Here is a 14,782-nt window from a genome sequence, read left to right as displayed (position 1 = left end):
GGCCTAGACCTCTTTCAAGCTCCCAAGCCCAGGGGAGAAGGAATGTCGAAAGCCGTAAGGAGGTTTCAGAGAATCTCCACCGGTCAGGCGTCCCCTCGGCAGGTTCTGTAGAGCATCCCAGACTGCCAAGGATAGCCATTGAAAAGGCATCCTTAAAAAAGTGCGTCTCTTCATCTTACATCCGAAAAGACGAAGAATGTATATGTTTGGAGTTTGGATGATCTAGCGCGTTCTCTGAAAACTAAGAGAACACTGAGCAAGAGCGAGCCAGGAAAGCCGCGTTCCAGCAAGCTAGCGTGAGCCACGTTCCAACAGCCAGCAGCGAGCCGCGTTCCAGCAAACAGACTAGCGCGAGCCGCGTTCAGCAAACAGAATAGCGTGAGCCGCGTTCCTACAACCAAACGCGAGCCACGTTCCAGCAACTGAGCGCGAGCTGCATTCTAGAAAATTTTTCTTGGCGCAAGGCGCCTTCAAAGAGACGAAGCGCCAGCCTGGCGCAAATTGCGCCAGAAAAACACGACTAGAGCAAGGAGCCTTATATAGTAGAGTGGCAATCAGAACTATCCTTCCATTGAACGTTTCCGGGCAAGAGGCTCTTTCTAAAAGGGGTCTAGTAGGCGCTCGGAACTATCAGAGCGCACGGGACCTTCCACGCAAGCGGAACGTTCCAGGAGCGAGTCTCCTTTCTAGCGTGCGGAACATTCCAGGCGCGCGAAACTATCCAGGCACTAGGCGCAAGGAGCCAGGCGCCAGAATATTCCAAATCTTCTTATGAGAGAGAGGTCAGTCGTGAGGCTCCTCTTTGAGTTTTTAACTTGAGCAACTTTTCCCTGGCAAAGGTGCAAGATGTCGCACAGGCGGCCGTCGCTTTTGTCAGAAGGATTCTGATACTCAGAGAAGCCATTTTTTCATTATTCAGAAGACTCCTGTGTTTGGCAGTTCCTCTCAATGCGGACTCTCTCCTTCATTCATGCTCTTACCCTTCGTTATGAAGAGGGCAATAGGCTTTTGGGGGAGTATTCTTATAGAATCTCATCGACGTTTGGGTATGATGGCAGATAGGAAATATCTACTTCCTTCCGTAAACCCTACAGATGAACAGGAATTCTGTCTCTTCCGCGATTTATGAGGAAATCACGAAGATTTAAAGAGTTCCTGGATTAACTTCCTTCCTTAAGGAGATATATATACTCTTTCTATCGTTCTATTAACGAGAAGAACAAAGATAGTAAAAATTTTTCCTTTCTCTATCTGCCTCGGCAGGGAAAGAAGGTAGTAGAGTATCTGCTGCATGAGAATACAATACGGCAAATCATAAGCACATACCGTAGTTACTTCTTTGCTGAGCAACTCAATTACCAGTATCCTTCCAGGAATTTCCTAGGAAGGACTACGCTTAAAGGGATTGTTAAGACAACACCTACTTAGCTTCTAGATTTATCGAAGTCTTGTTTCGCTTAAATATGCATTAATAAGAACTTCCTGAAGTTCGATAATAATTTTATAAGATTCCTTTATTGAATGGAGTAGCTGGCAACTCTGGAAGAGTAAGGCCAGACGGCTAACGGAGACTGCTATCGCTTAGACCAACGCAGTACCATGTAGGTGTCGGTCATGTGTGGGTGGTTACATGTCTCTCTCCTGCGGGATGGAATAACTAACCGTGTCTCTCCCCTACAATCGCGGTTTTAGCCTCGGATTGAGGGGATAGTTAAGCAAACATAAATAAAATATTGTCTGCCTTTTGCTAAGAAGCTTTCAATAAGAAAGATATTACAACATTTTAATGCTGTTTACCGTAGGTAACATTATTAAAGGATTCTAACGCAGCGGAACTCTATATTATATAATGCTCTCATGCTTACGAAAGCATGGCTTATTAGAGTACATGCTTAGTGAGAAGATGAATGTAGTAGAGAATTCACTTTAAGACTACGGTATGGTCAAGTCTTATGCACATACCAAGGTTAACTACAGAATTCCTAGTATCCTTACAAAGGTTTCCTAGATTAATGCTGTTTACCACAATGTGACAGTATTATAAAGGATTCTAATACGGCAGAGCACGATATAATAATATTCTCTCATCCTTTCGAGAAACGCACACAACCTTTTTAGAATCGGATATTGCTCAAGAGAAGATGGGTGAGTCGGATGGGAAACATTCTCTTAGTGGCAGAAGTTGTTTCCCTGAATGGACTATACTACGTATATAAAAGTTTTTACCTACTAAGAACGGAATTAACATGTGAAGGATGTCGGGTACCATAAAGGCACAGATGTTCTGGCACATAACTTAAAAAGAACTAGAAGGAAGCGCCAGCCTGGCGCAAAGCGTCAGAAGCGCCAGCCTGGCGCAAATTGCGCCAGAAGCGCCAGCCTGGCGCAATGCGCCAGAAGCACCATCCAAGATATTTTCTTGTTTTAGCGAGTTATTAACCTAAGAGTCCAGTAGCCTCTCGGACAGCAGGCTCAGTAACGGCAAGATTCGTTCCTGATTTCGTTACCCATTTAATCGGAAAGGGGTCGCTTACAAGGAATGATGAAATGATTTATTTTAATCACTTAGGCCAATTCCACGACACTCTCATATCGCAAAGAGCATCGAGAATCTCTTTTTTCGCCCCTGTTCGCGTTGACAAAAGAGAACCTATTTGGGAACAGACACGGAACGTAACGATCCTTAAGAGGTTCGATGCAAGATTTTGCATGTCCGTGAGAACCTTCTCAATCGAAGATAATAACTGTTAACGTATGTCTAACATTTATTGAAAAGAGTTGTGAGAACCTGCGGAAAGTCTTCTTCATAGATCTCTTCGCAAGGTAGAAGACGAACAGGCTTCCTATAGACTGCTTCCTTTTCCTCGAACCAAGAGAGGTAGCAATATACGACATCTTTAATTTAAAGAAGGGGAATAAACTTTAGTCTTTTTTTCCCCTAGTTATAAATTCTTAACAGATATTAAGATAAATGGGCGTCAAAGGAAGAGAGGATGAATGCCTCATTTTGGCCTTAGAAAGGTTGAATTCACAGAAGTCACGTTCTTCTCACAGCATGTTTCGTAAGGCTTTTCCAAGAGTATCTGGATATTCTATCAGAATCTATTATAAATCGACCTGAAAAACCTCTCCACTCTGAGTCTGTCCGCGTGCAGACTGACCAGAAGTGGACACGAATGAGAGGATTTTTCAAGGTAAATGACAATAGTCATGGCTAAGACATAGAATTGCTGCAGATCGTGCTAGATGGAATGAGGAAACTGTCCTCTTCCGATACCTCTGTGAACCACATAGCAAGGTTTTTTCTTCACTTTCAGAGGGAAGAATCCCCTAGGTATATATCTGCTATCAAAGAACGCAGTAAAAGGCTATACTCTGTCTCTACAAGGGGAATTAGAGATAACAGAGGATTAAGATCTTCGGGATCTTATACGATACCGCAATACGACAAGAGTAGGATATCATGTACTTCGAATGGGATCTTTTTGTGGCCACAGATTCCGTGTTCCGACAAAATGGAACTGCTCCTCATCAAACTTCTTTGAGAAAGTTTATGAAGGAATTCTTTGTTTCTCTTAGCCCTAAACGACCAAGAAGACAAGTGAATTTTTTGTGCATTGGAATCTCGCATCAGATTCAATGGAGACTCGGCAATGGGTTCTTGCCAGCATAGTATGTCTGGCAAAAGAACTAAAACCCTCTATTCCTGACGCAACGCTTTCAGATAGAAGTTTCGTTGCCCAGGCAGGGTACTTACATTTTCATCTACAGAAGAAGAGATGGTTTAAACGTTTGCCTACAGAGTCTTCGGGGTGCGATGAGGGCTCGAAATGCTTCCCAGAAGGTATTCAGAAGGATACAATAAGAGCTAGAAATCAGGGTTCCGCCCAATTTCAGCTCGGAGTCTCCTTCGACTTCCAGACTCCTTCCCTTCCTTCGGGCAAGGATAGGGAAGATTCTGCAACGAGGAACCTCATCAACATGTAAGAAGAGATCCTCCTCGGAGGAAGACTCTTCTCTCTCGTATTGTTAGATATCCTGTCGTCTACTGGATGTAGCTGACTACAATCACCTCCCCTTGCCAGGGGCCAAAAGCTCAAAGGGGAAGAATTTCTTCCACCCTTCTCCAGTCTCCTGATAAACTAAGTTGTTGTTCAGGACTCTCGGACAATGTAGCGCCAGCCAGGCGCCAAATGCCAATACAGGCGAAAAACGCCAGAGGCGGACAGTTCCAAGGAACTCTGTCATGGTCGGATACTGAGAAGGAGCGGGCCTCCAACCTGGCGCAAATGCGCCAGAGGCGAACAAATCGGACAGATATAAGAGTGTCCGATGTGGACATCGCCAGACAGCCTAGAGACTCTTCCAAGCTCGAAGCTCCAGCAAGTGTGGAGAAGCCAAGCTCTAGAAGCCAGCCAGGCGCCATCCAGGTGCCAGGCTCCAGTCAGGATTGAGGATCCATCCAGGCGCAAGGCTCCTTCCAGTAAAGAGAAACCTAAAGCTCTGTCATGTAAGAGGGCTAGTCCCCATTGATATGATACAGGTAAGGCTCTGCCATGTAAGTGGGTCAGCCCCCATTGGCACGATCCGAGAAGGCTCTGTCGTGTAAGCGGGCTAGCCCCCATTGACATGATCCAGAAGGGTTTGTCAGTCATAGGTCCCTACCTCGCTGAAACTCTTGAGGCATGTAGACTCATAGACAGTAATCATGAAGTCTTCTGCCAGGCTCCAGGCGCCAGCCAGACGCAAGGCTCCAGCCAGGCGCGAGGCGCTAGCCAGGAGGGAGGAGCCAATCAGGCGCGAGGCGCCATCCAGGCGTGAGGCTCCAGCCAGGCGCGAGGATCCAGCCAGGCTCTAGGCCCCATTCAGGCGCAAGGCTCCAAGCCAGGCCGCTCGCGCTAGGCCCTCCCTGCACAGGCGCTAGGTGCCTGCCAGGCACGAAGCGCTAGCCAGGCTCCAGGCTTCACCCAGAAGAGATCTATATCAAAGAACGCCCTGGCCTTCTTTGAGACAATGTGATCTCCTAAGCACTTGATAAGTGCATTGATGATTCCTTCAAACAGCTGAGAATTAAAAGCGCATGAAGTGCGAGCTTTTCCGAATTCTTGTTCTTTCCTTAACAATATGTCATAAGGACATATTAGCTGTCACATACGGGAGATGCAACTCTGTGTTGACTTCCCATTATCCGAAGGATGTCAAGATAACCTACGAGAGATCCTTCTCTCTTGGTTGATACGTGTCTGCGGATACATTGCTGGGATAGGGAGCCGATACTGATCCTTAACTAGTGAGTTAAATTTTATTTAACGTCGTGTTTCTTCTTGGGTTGTTTGAAAGGAGTTTGGGGATAACTCTTTTCAACTTAAGCACTAACCCTCGTGTTAGGATCAGGTGATCGGGATCGGTGTTGTGCTCCTTAATTATGCCACTAGGCATAGGCGTATTGTCATGTAAGAGGCTCTGTCGAGTAAATGGATAAGACCCCATCGACAGACCCACAAGAACTCTTAGCCATAGGTCACATCCTCGCTGAGGCTCTTGAGGTGAAGCAGATTCCTAGGCATTAGCCATGGAATCTTCCGCCTGAACAAGTAGGAACCAAGGTTTTATTTATTTATTACCTACAACGTATGTTGTTTACCTGTCTATTCAGTAAATAGTTCTCTCTTACCCACCACCAAGGGTGTCAATCAGCTAAGTATATATCTGCCGGGGAAGTTGCATGTACAAAAATGATATTGTTAGAATACAATAAAGTTTTGTACATACTTACCCGGCAGATATATACGATGAATGGCCCACCCAGCCTCCCCTCAGGAGACAGGTGGAAGAGAAAATCTGGTTCTAGAACGGGAATGGTTCCTATTCCTGCCACCCAGCGGCAGGGGGGTAGATCACCTGACCTACCTGCAGCGTGTGCCGCAAAATTCGAATTTCTGTCGGACGTCAGAGACATAAGCTAAGTATATATCTGCCGGGTAAGTATGTACAAAACTTTATTGTATTCTAACAATATCATTTTCTGGATCTACGGCCAAAGTCAATTTAGGATTAATTCTGTCAACTAAAAACTACCGATCTTGTCCAAAAAGATTAATTTTATATTGAAGATCACAGTTATGTAATGTTTCTAGATTATATGACTGAAGTTATTGATGTTGAGTACCTTTTTTTCATTTAACAGGAAGCAGACCTAGAGCAACTCACAGTTCAGGTGGCAGAGGGTAAACTTCAGCTTGCAGAGAGTGCAGTTCAACTTGCAGAGAGTAAACCCCAATTGGCAGAGAGTAAATCCTCAAATATTTCGCTAGTCACCAGTAGACCCTTGGAAAACAAGTGTAACGTTTCGACGGAGCCAGTATTGTCTATCGCCCCTTGGCAAAGAGTGACTTACCCAGGGAAACTATGGAAGGGCCTCCAACTCCCGATGATAGCCATTGGAAGCTCTGGAAGGCTTGGGAACCTCATGGGGAATTACGCTTCGATATTCGGCCTAGGTCGCACTTACAACACGACTGTGAGGATTGACGTGGGATTACAGAAGCAGCTCGTCAAGATATTTCCACGTATCACAATCCCCTCCATTGACAGTAAGTGAAAAGGTAGCCTGCCTGTGTTTAAGTGAGAGGTAATTTCTGTCCGTTGAGGTTTTAACGTAAGTGTCATTTTGAAAAGTTTGATTGAGGGCACCATAATGAACGAAGAAAATTGAGCAATGTATTTTTACCATAATTGGAAAAGAATTAATTTGTTATTGCATATAGTGAAATTCTCCCATGATTTGAAAGATAACAATGCTTGCCTCAGCCGCAGTGTTACGTTCACAGAGGAAACCAGTTGTAGATGTGGATGTGCACGTGGCGTATGAAGGAGGCAAGAAAGTTTATTTTAGTCGAATCCCATGGTTAACCCAGCCTTTTCTGGTTTGTTTACTCCCCCATAGCAAATGCATCCAAGGCAGAGTTACACAAGTTGCCCTACCTCGGGAATTACGTCTATGGGGACAAAGAAGCAGCAGCAGCTGGCCTCTTAGGAGCCTACGCTTTCCTCGCCGAGGGTGAGTCAATCTGTAACGGAAAAAGAACCAGTGTTTCCTCTGCTTATCTGTCCTAGTTTTGCCTACTTGTCTGTCTGTCTGTCTGTATGTTTGCAAGATGTCTCATTAAGTTGTAGAAGGCTAACGTCACGAATATTCATAGAAGGTTATGCGTTGTATCAAGAACTTAAGTGCATAGGCGCCCGCGCATACGGGCAAGAGGGGGCAATTGCTCCCACTGAAATCCTGAAAAAATTTATTTATGTTACATTTAGCTACATCACTTTGTTTTCCATCCATTTTATAATTCATTCTTTCAATTTAAGTAAATTAAAGGTAGCATTATGTATTGTATAATATTTTTATATTGTTTATAACTGCGTTGTTCTTTCCTGATATATTTGAATTCAGCTGAACAGTATATGGAACTACTGAAAAAAAGTCAATGTAACGTCTTAATTTTTCTCTATTGCATCTTGCTTCATCGAAATTATTGGCATCACAGTTCCACTGTATATCATTATATATACATATACGATTTATATATATATATATATACTATATATATATATATATATATATATATATATATATATATATTATATATATATATATATATTTATATGCTCTTGGATATATATATATATATATATATATATATATATATATGCTGCCCCTGGAAAATCGCTGCGTGCGCCCATGCTTAAATGGATTCTCTGAGAATCATTGTTTTGCGGGTCATTTATCGGCCAGTCCCGCAGTTTGAGTTGTGGTTTGAGCATCAAAATATTTAAAACTCGAGGTTGCTTGCAAGACCAACGTGTTATTGTTATAATAAGTATAGGTTACTTGCAAGATCGTGTTATTGTTATAAGTATAAGTAGCTTGCAAGATCAACGTGCTATCGATATAAGTATGAACGCTTTTCACAGTTTATAAATCAGAGTTATTTTGAATTCGTAGCTATTTACCACCTTTTGTGTGTGTGTGTGTGTGTGTGTATATATATATGTATATATATCAGCAGAAGAATATAAATTTCCTGTGTTGGTTTGCTATTATATATATATATATATATATATATATATATATATATATATATATATATATATATATATATGTGTGTGTGTGTGTAATATATATAATATATATATATATATATATATATATATATATATATATATATATATATAAATATGCTTACATCAATAGCAAACCAACACAGAAAACTATATTCTTTTGCTGATACAATTTCAGCCCCGAAAAACGGGTAGGTGAGTGAGGTAATTAAATATGGTACACACATGCAGTTATTAGAGACTTTGGTCGGAATAGGAACATCCAAGTTTAAATTTTCACCTGTTTCGAGTGGAAAGCAGATGTTCAGAGGCGCTTGCTTGAAAGTTAGTCGTAAAATTTAATTTATCAGATAATTCGAGTTCTAATGCCCTCTTGACAGGCTCGTAGCAAATAGCAAATATCTAAATCTTTCTGTTACACGGACAATTGCTCGTGGGCAACATTGAACCTGAATCTAGTATAAAGTGATTGTGTTTATGTAAATATCATAGCGCGCGTTGCAAGATGTTTTTATAAACGGATCGACACCTTTCTCGAGCATACTATATTTAGCAAGCCTTAATGGTGTTTTTGGATAGCGAAAAATGAATTGTTTACAAAACAGTAAACTCCCAAGAAAGAACTGTTTTGATCGTGTGAATATCAAACAGATAACAATGCCTCAAATCGTCTGATGTTCTGTTTTGTCATCCAAAGCATTGGGACTTCCCCAATAAATCTGTATTTAAACAAGTAACGAGCACATAACGGTATGATTCAAATACCGTGAACGATCCATTGCGAAGAAGTTTGCGGTGCTGAGATTAATCGATCAATTATTTTTAAAGTTTAACTGAACTCATTGATCTGAGAGTTCGGGACTTTCACAGGCAGTATAAACTGGTCAAGAGGGCGCCGGAAATTGGATTATGGCCATTCCCTAAACATGTAATTCATGAAGGCTTACTCGTGAAATGTAGTTGAAAATGTGATTGAGAAGATCATTTGATAGGGAGGAAGGGAAAATAATAATTGGGAGAAAGATGGCTTCGGTTAGTTGCAGTAAGGCGGGACAAATTTTAGGAGTTTGCAAAATTGGAGAATTTGGGTCCCAAAGGCAAGTGGGAATGCTTATCCATGTGGAATACTAAACTTGGTTCAGAGAAAAGGAGGATATCAATTTTAACCGTTGCACACAAGGGCAAATAAAGTAATCCACGACGCACTGGGTGAAAGAAGGGGAAGGAATGTTGAACATTGTCTGGTCATATTAAGTAGGAAAAAGTTGAGTGTCAAAGAAGTAAATTTACAGAGATAAAGGTTAATGAGAACGTGGATTTAGAACAAAATACGCAAATGTAAAGAATCTGCCCGAGGGAATATCAATTTTGCGTCAATATTGCCAGTGTTTTGAAGAATTATTAAGGCAAAGGATAGAAGAAATGCAGATCTGATTGATGATAAACTTAAGAATGCTTCTGGAAGCGGCAGTTGAGTATGTAAGGTACTGTACTGTTTAAGAGGTTAGAGATTGAAAATATGTCTGTTTATGGGATTTCAAGCGAGACGATGCGGTATGATATGTAAGTGTCGTTGACTGGCTGACCGGCATGTTGCGGTGAGTCCGGATGAGGGAAACGTTTCGTTTAAGGCCAAGAATAACCGAGCCACTCAGTGGCGCCACAGAGTGCCGTCGGTATGTGGCGTGGCGGGGATGAGGCTTCCCATAGGTTTCCATTGTTTATAAGCTATATCGAGCACATGAGCGTCTGTGGCGAGTTGTCTCTGATCCCCGCCAAAGTACATAATGTATGTTGCACCATTGTCTGTGGAGTCTCCTTATGTTAAGAGGGAAAGGACTTTTTTTTTTTTTTTTTTTCTTTCTCACTGATGAAAATACAGTCAATCGGTTACCATTCATTTCTTACCCGGGAAGATGACACCAAAGGCACATTATGAATGTATCAATTTATTTAATATAAAAATTAATTTCCCATATATGTATTTGTTTGTATATACCCAGTTATATAATAGATGGACTCCTTAACTAGTTACTATTTACTTTTTAGTTTGGGTTACACATACAAGAGTATATAAACATTATTTTCCTTTCCCACCGGAGCTTGAACTTTTCCAGAGGTGACCGGAGTCAAAGTGACTAAAATAGAAAGCATCAGTTATATCCAAAACGCACTGTCAGATTTTGATTCACTGCTGACTTTGAACACTCCTGGTCTTATTTTGTACAATACAATGTTTTGAAGAGTTTATTATCTGTGTTTTCAGGATATCCAATAGAGATACAGCTGTTCCATGCATATGGCTGTGAAATTAGGAATGAATTTACATTTGCACCAGACATACAAGAAAAGGTGAGACGCTCATTGGGAAGTAAGCGTGCAGTAGACTCATAAAGAGTTTCATTCAACAAAATTGTTTGAGATATATAGTGTGAATCCTAGTATGTGTATGTATGTTCGGATACTATGTATTACAGGAAATATTTATGAAGGGAATATTTTCCATCGGCATTTTTAGGGAATATTCTTAATCCGTCATTCCCATACCGACATAACCTAACCTCGTCCAAACTACGGCATCTCGTATACTGCCCGACTGGTCGGCTCTTCGCCCTGAACCCCGTTTAGCTTTGTTTCAAGATTATGCCAGTAGTACTAACGAGGCTTAAAAATCTAGAGCATAGGTTGCTATGCCCTAGATTAGGTTAGGATAGGATGCATCCAGCAAATTTGGGCCCCTCCCTGCCTCCCATTTCACTGTACCCTTATTTCATGTCTGTATTTGTGGAAGCTCAAATTAATTATTGATATTTGACGAAATAGCACACTGCCTGAAAGTAACGTAACGGGATTATACATATTCCATCATATGTACGTATCATTTATCTGTAAATACACAAATACATGCTTATTATATTAGAAAAGTCCAGAAGTTGCACAGTCGTCAATTTTATCTTTCAGTGCAAATAAAATTTTGTTCTCTTTATGTTTTGAAGTCGCAACTTTGATTATGTGACTTTTTTGTGTGCAAATGGCGAAGCAGTAACCTCCTCTGTATGTCCGGATGTGATTTTTTGCCCTTAATTTGTTTTATTGGAATAGAGGATGCCAAACACTACGGTTACATAATACTGGTAGATGGGATCCCGAGTATGCAAATAACTGGATGGAGAATTTGAGCTTTAGTTTCGCACAACTGGGAATTTTGGGGCAGGTCCAAACGGGTCTTTATGTGATTGGAGAGGAAGAAGGAGTTTGCGAATTGCTGTTCAGAAAATGACTGTGGTTTGATAGTGGACTGGAGGAAATAGATCTGAATTCTCCGTTTTAAATAATGGTCCTTTTTTTCTTTCGAAATTTAGTAAAACAGTTTGTTTAAATCTATTCATAGTAACGTGTTCATCTGAAATATAAACGTTCTTCTTGAAATAAATTGACTTTAATAACGTCCCTATTCTGACGAACTGGCGTATTCCCCCCCCCCCCCCCCTCCCCCATTTTTTTCTCTGTCAGTGTCTCAGACACTGATTTAGATACTCTATAATATATCAAAATCTCAGCTGTCTGCGTTGTCAGATTTTCCTACAAAATTTTCTCCGTAGGGAGGTAGTGCAACACGCGGTGCACTGTAGGCATACTTGAAGTTCTTTGCAGCGTCCCTTCGGCCCCAAGTTGCAACCCCTTTCATTCCCTTTACTGCACCTCCTCCATTCATATTCCTCATCTTCCATCTTGCTGTCTACCATCTCCTAACAATCGTTTCATAGTGTAACTACTTTGAGGTTTTATTCCTATGACACATTTCAAACCTTTCTACTCTCAATTTCCATTTCAGCGCTGAATGACTTCATAGGTCCTAGCGCTTGGCCTTTGGCCGAAATTCCTTATTTCATACTAACTCCCATTCCACAAACGTTAAGTCAGTAAACGGCTCTGAATGATCACAATCTCTGAAGTCGATTTTCTCATAATGAGAAAAAGTTGGCTTACGCCAGTTCGTCGAACTAGAGACGATAATTTATACTTACAATGACATTACTTTTTTGTATAAACATTTCCCAACGTTCTTCATGTCTCAAGCAATTTTAATTTGTTTTGTTTTCCGTCTTCCTTGCGACGGTCACAGGTACAGAAGTTTTGGGTGGCGAAGAAAAACTTCATCAAAGATACCGTCCTGGTTGGCTTCCACATAAGACGTAAGGATTACCTGAAGTATGTTAAGGTAAGTGTTTTTAGCCTCCGTCTTTTGATAAGATTTAAAGGCATGGAAAATTTGATAGTAAGTACGCTAGTGACAGGTATACACATTGTATACACACACACACACACACATATATATATATATATATATATATATATAATATATATATATATCTATAATATATATATATAATATCTATATATGTGTGGTGTGTGTGTATATATATATATATGTATGTCCTTTAATATCTAAATTCACATTACCTCCCAAATGATATATTTTCGGTACATATATGAAAATATATCATTTGGGAGGTAAAGTGAATTTAGATATTAAAGGACATTTGTAGCTTGAATTGATATATAAATGGATCACGGTTCGATGTGATAATTATTCTGATATATATATATATATATATATAATATATATATATATATATATATATATAGTGTGTGTGTGTGTGTGTGTGTGTGTGTGTGTGTGACTATCTGTCTGTATGTCTGTTTGTCTGTCATATCAAGGTATGAGACAGAGGCAAGTGTAGAGTAAGTGGTAAATGTAGGTCACGTTGACCATGAAGCTAGACATCACGAAATTTATTGCCACCTTAAAGTGTAATAGATCTACAACTGCTATTCTTTGTCACATGAAAGGTTAAACTTTATCTTGACAGTTTTGCTATAAATGGTACACGCCAAACACAGTTTAGAGATATTGCATGGTGTTATTGCTCCGTTTGACTTCTTCGTTTCCACTTCGAAATTGGGGGTACAAGAGTCTGTGATTAGGAAATGCAAGTGCCAACCAGTCACCTCGCCCCCCCCCCCAACACCGGCAAACACACATTCTTATATAAAAGCTCTTAGGTCCAATAAATTCGTACTTGCATCATTATTCTTCGAATCGAGCTCTTTTGGATTGAGTCCAGTAGATTAGCCGTCATTACATGACGCAAAAGAAAGAAAAAAATAAGCTGGTTAACTTTTCCATAGAGTTATTATTCGTCTAAACTTGTAGATATAAAAGTAAGGATATTTATTGTCAGTGACCTTTAACGTGAATGCCACTCGTGTTCTCCAGCGCAGAGGAGAGCAGATGCCGAATCAGACGTACTACAACAACGCGATGAAATTCTACAAAGACAAGTTTCCGAAGGTCGTTTTCGTCATTGGTTCAGATGACGCGAAGTACATCAAGGCAGAGTTCAAAGGTCGCCCAGAGGTCATCTTTGTGCCAGGTAAAGAGTCGTCATCTCTATTTTCACTTCCTTTATTACCCGGAGTCTTTTGTGATTGTCAGCGTGATATTTTGTATGGGGATTTTTGTATTACCCGGGGATCTTATATTTTATTTATTCTAACCAGTAATAGGTGGTATATGCGATGTCCAAAGTACTATGATAGACAATGAAGCCAGTTCATCATCACAACTAGTGACATAATATATCATAGGTAGAAAAATACAGTCATAATTAAAAAAAAAAAAAAAAGAAAGGTCAGACCTGCTTGACATTCCTATTTACGCAGAAGATTGCGTAATTGTTCTTATAATTACTAATACTCCAGCCTTTTTTTCTTCAAAAGAAAAAAAAAAGCCTTACCTGATTACCCTGCATATATATCTATATGTGTACTCCACATATGACGTGCTTACTTTCAGTATGCTATTATCTTTTGTTCTGTATTTTTACCACCATTTCGTCACGAACACGCACGATAAATTGATACTTTGCATGCATCCTTACCTGCAGTGTTTAACCATACGTCAACGCTATGCTTTCATATGAAACACGCCCAGTCTATCTCTGAACTTGTTTTCGTTATTCACCCCGTCAGGCAAAAGCCCGGAGGAAGACATGGCCATCCTGGCGTCTTGTAACCACAGCATCATAACCGTCGGTACGTTCGGCTTCTGGACGGCGTACCTGGCAGGGGGGCTCGTCGTTTATCCAGGTGACTTCTTCATCCCCAACTACCCCCTCCAGAAGGACAGGTACGAAAGAGCCAGCATGGATCGCTTCGTCCCGATTTCTCGTACCTGACGTCTGACGCTCGTCTTCCATTGGTGGAGAGACGGAAATCCTGAGCATTTCCTCTGAAGTACTAATTTATTTCACGCCTAGACTTGCCACAGCACTTGTGCTGCGAAGTACTTACTACATTCATCGTTCATTCTTGCCTACATATAAGTTCTCTGGAACTTGATGTATCGGTGCCATTACATTATTCGGTCATTGCCTCACATACACACGTCATTATATATATATATATATATTATTATATATAGATATATATATATATATATATATATATATATATATATAATATATTATATATTATATTATATTATTATATTATATATCGAGCTACAATGTCCTTTAATATCTAATTCGCTCTACCTCGGAATTAATATATTTTCACATATGCTTAACCGAAGGGGATTTTTTTTCTCGATAACGCTCCC

At 40.6% G+C, this 14,782-nt stretch overlaps 1 protein-coding gene across 4 annotated transcripts in view; it reads left to right on the top strand.

The window, feature by feature from the left end:
- The window catches only part of LOC135222829 (galactoside alpha-(1,2)-fucosyltransferase 2-like), a 48,357-nt gene extending 33,789 nt beyond the window's left edge, over positions 1-14,568 (top strand). For all 4 annotated transcript variants that reach the window (XM_064261153.1, XM_064261150.1, XM_064261151.1 and 1 more), the window contains 6 exons: positions 6,188-6,593; positions 6,947-7,060; positions 10,385-10,470; positions 12,245-12,340; positions 13,400-13,556; positions 14,155-14,568. In XM_064261153.1, the coding sequence (XP_064117223.1) occupies positions 6,188-6,593; positions 6,947-7,060; positions 10,385-10,470; positions 12,245-12,340; positions 13,400-13,556; positions 14,155-14,360 (1,065 nt within the window). In that variant the 3' untranslated portion in view covers positions 14,361-14,568. The remainder of the gene's footprint in view (positions 1-6,187; positions 6,594-6,946; positions 7,061-10,384; positions 10,471-12,244; positions 12,341-13,399; positions 13,557-14,154) is intronic.
- Positions 14,569-14,782: the final 214 nt, after the last annotated feature.

The sequence above is a fragment of the Macrobrachium nipponense genome, chromosome 8 (genome assembly GCF_015104395.2).
Source record: "Macrobrachium nipponense isolate FS-2020 chromosome 8, ASM1510439v2, whole genome shotgun sequence".
NCBI lineage: Eukaryota > Metazoa > Arthropoda > Malacostraca > Decapoda > Palaemonidae > Macrobrachium > Macrobrachium nipponense.
Note: the sequence above shows the minus strand (reverse complement) of the source record. Positions and strands in the feature narration are given on the sequence as shown.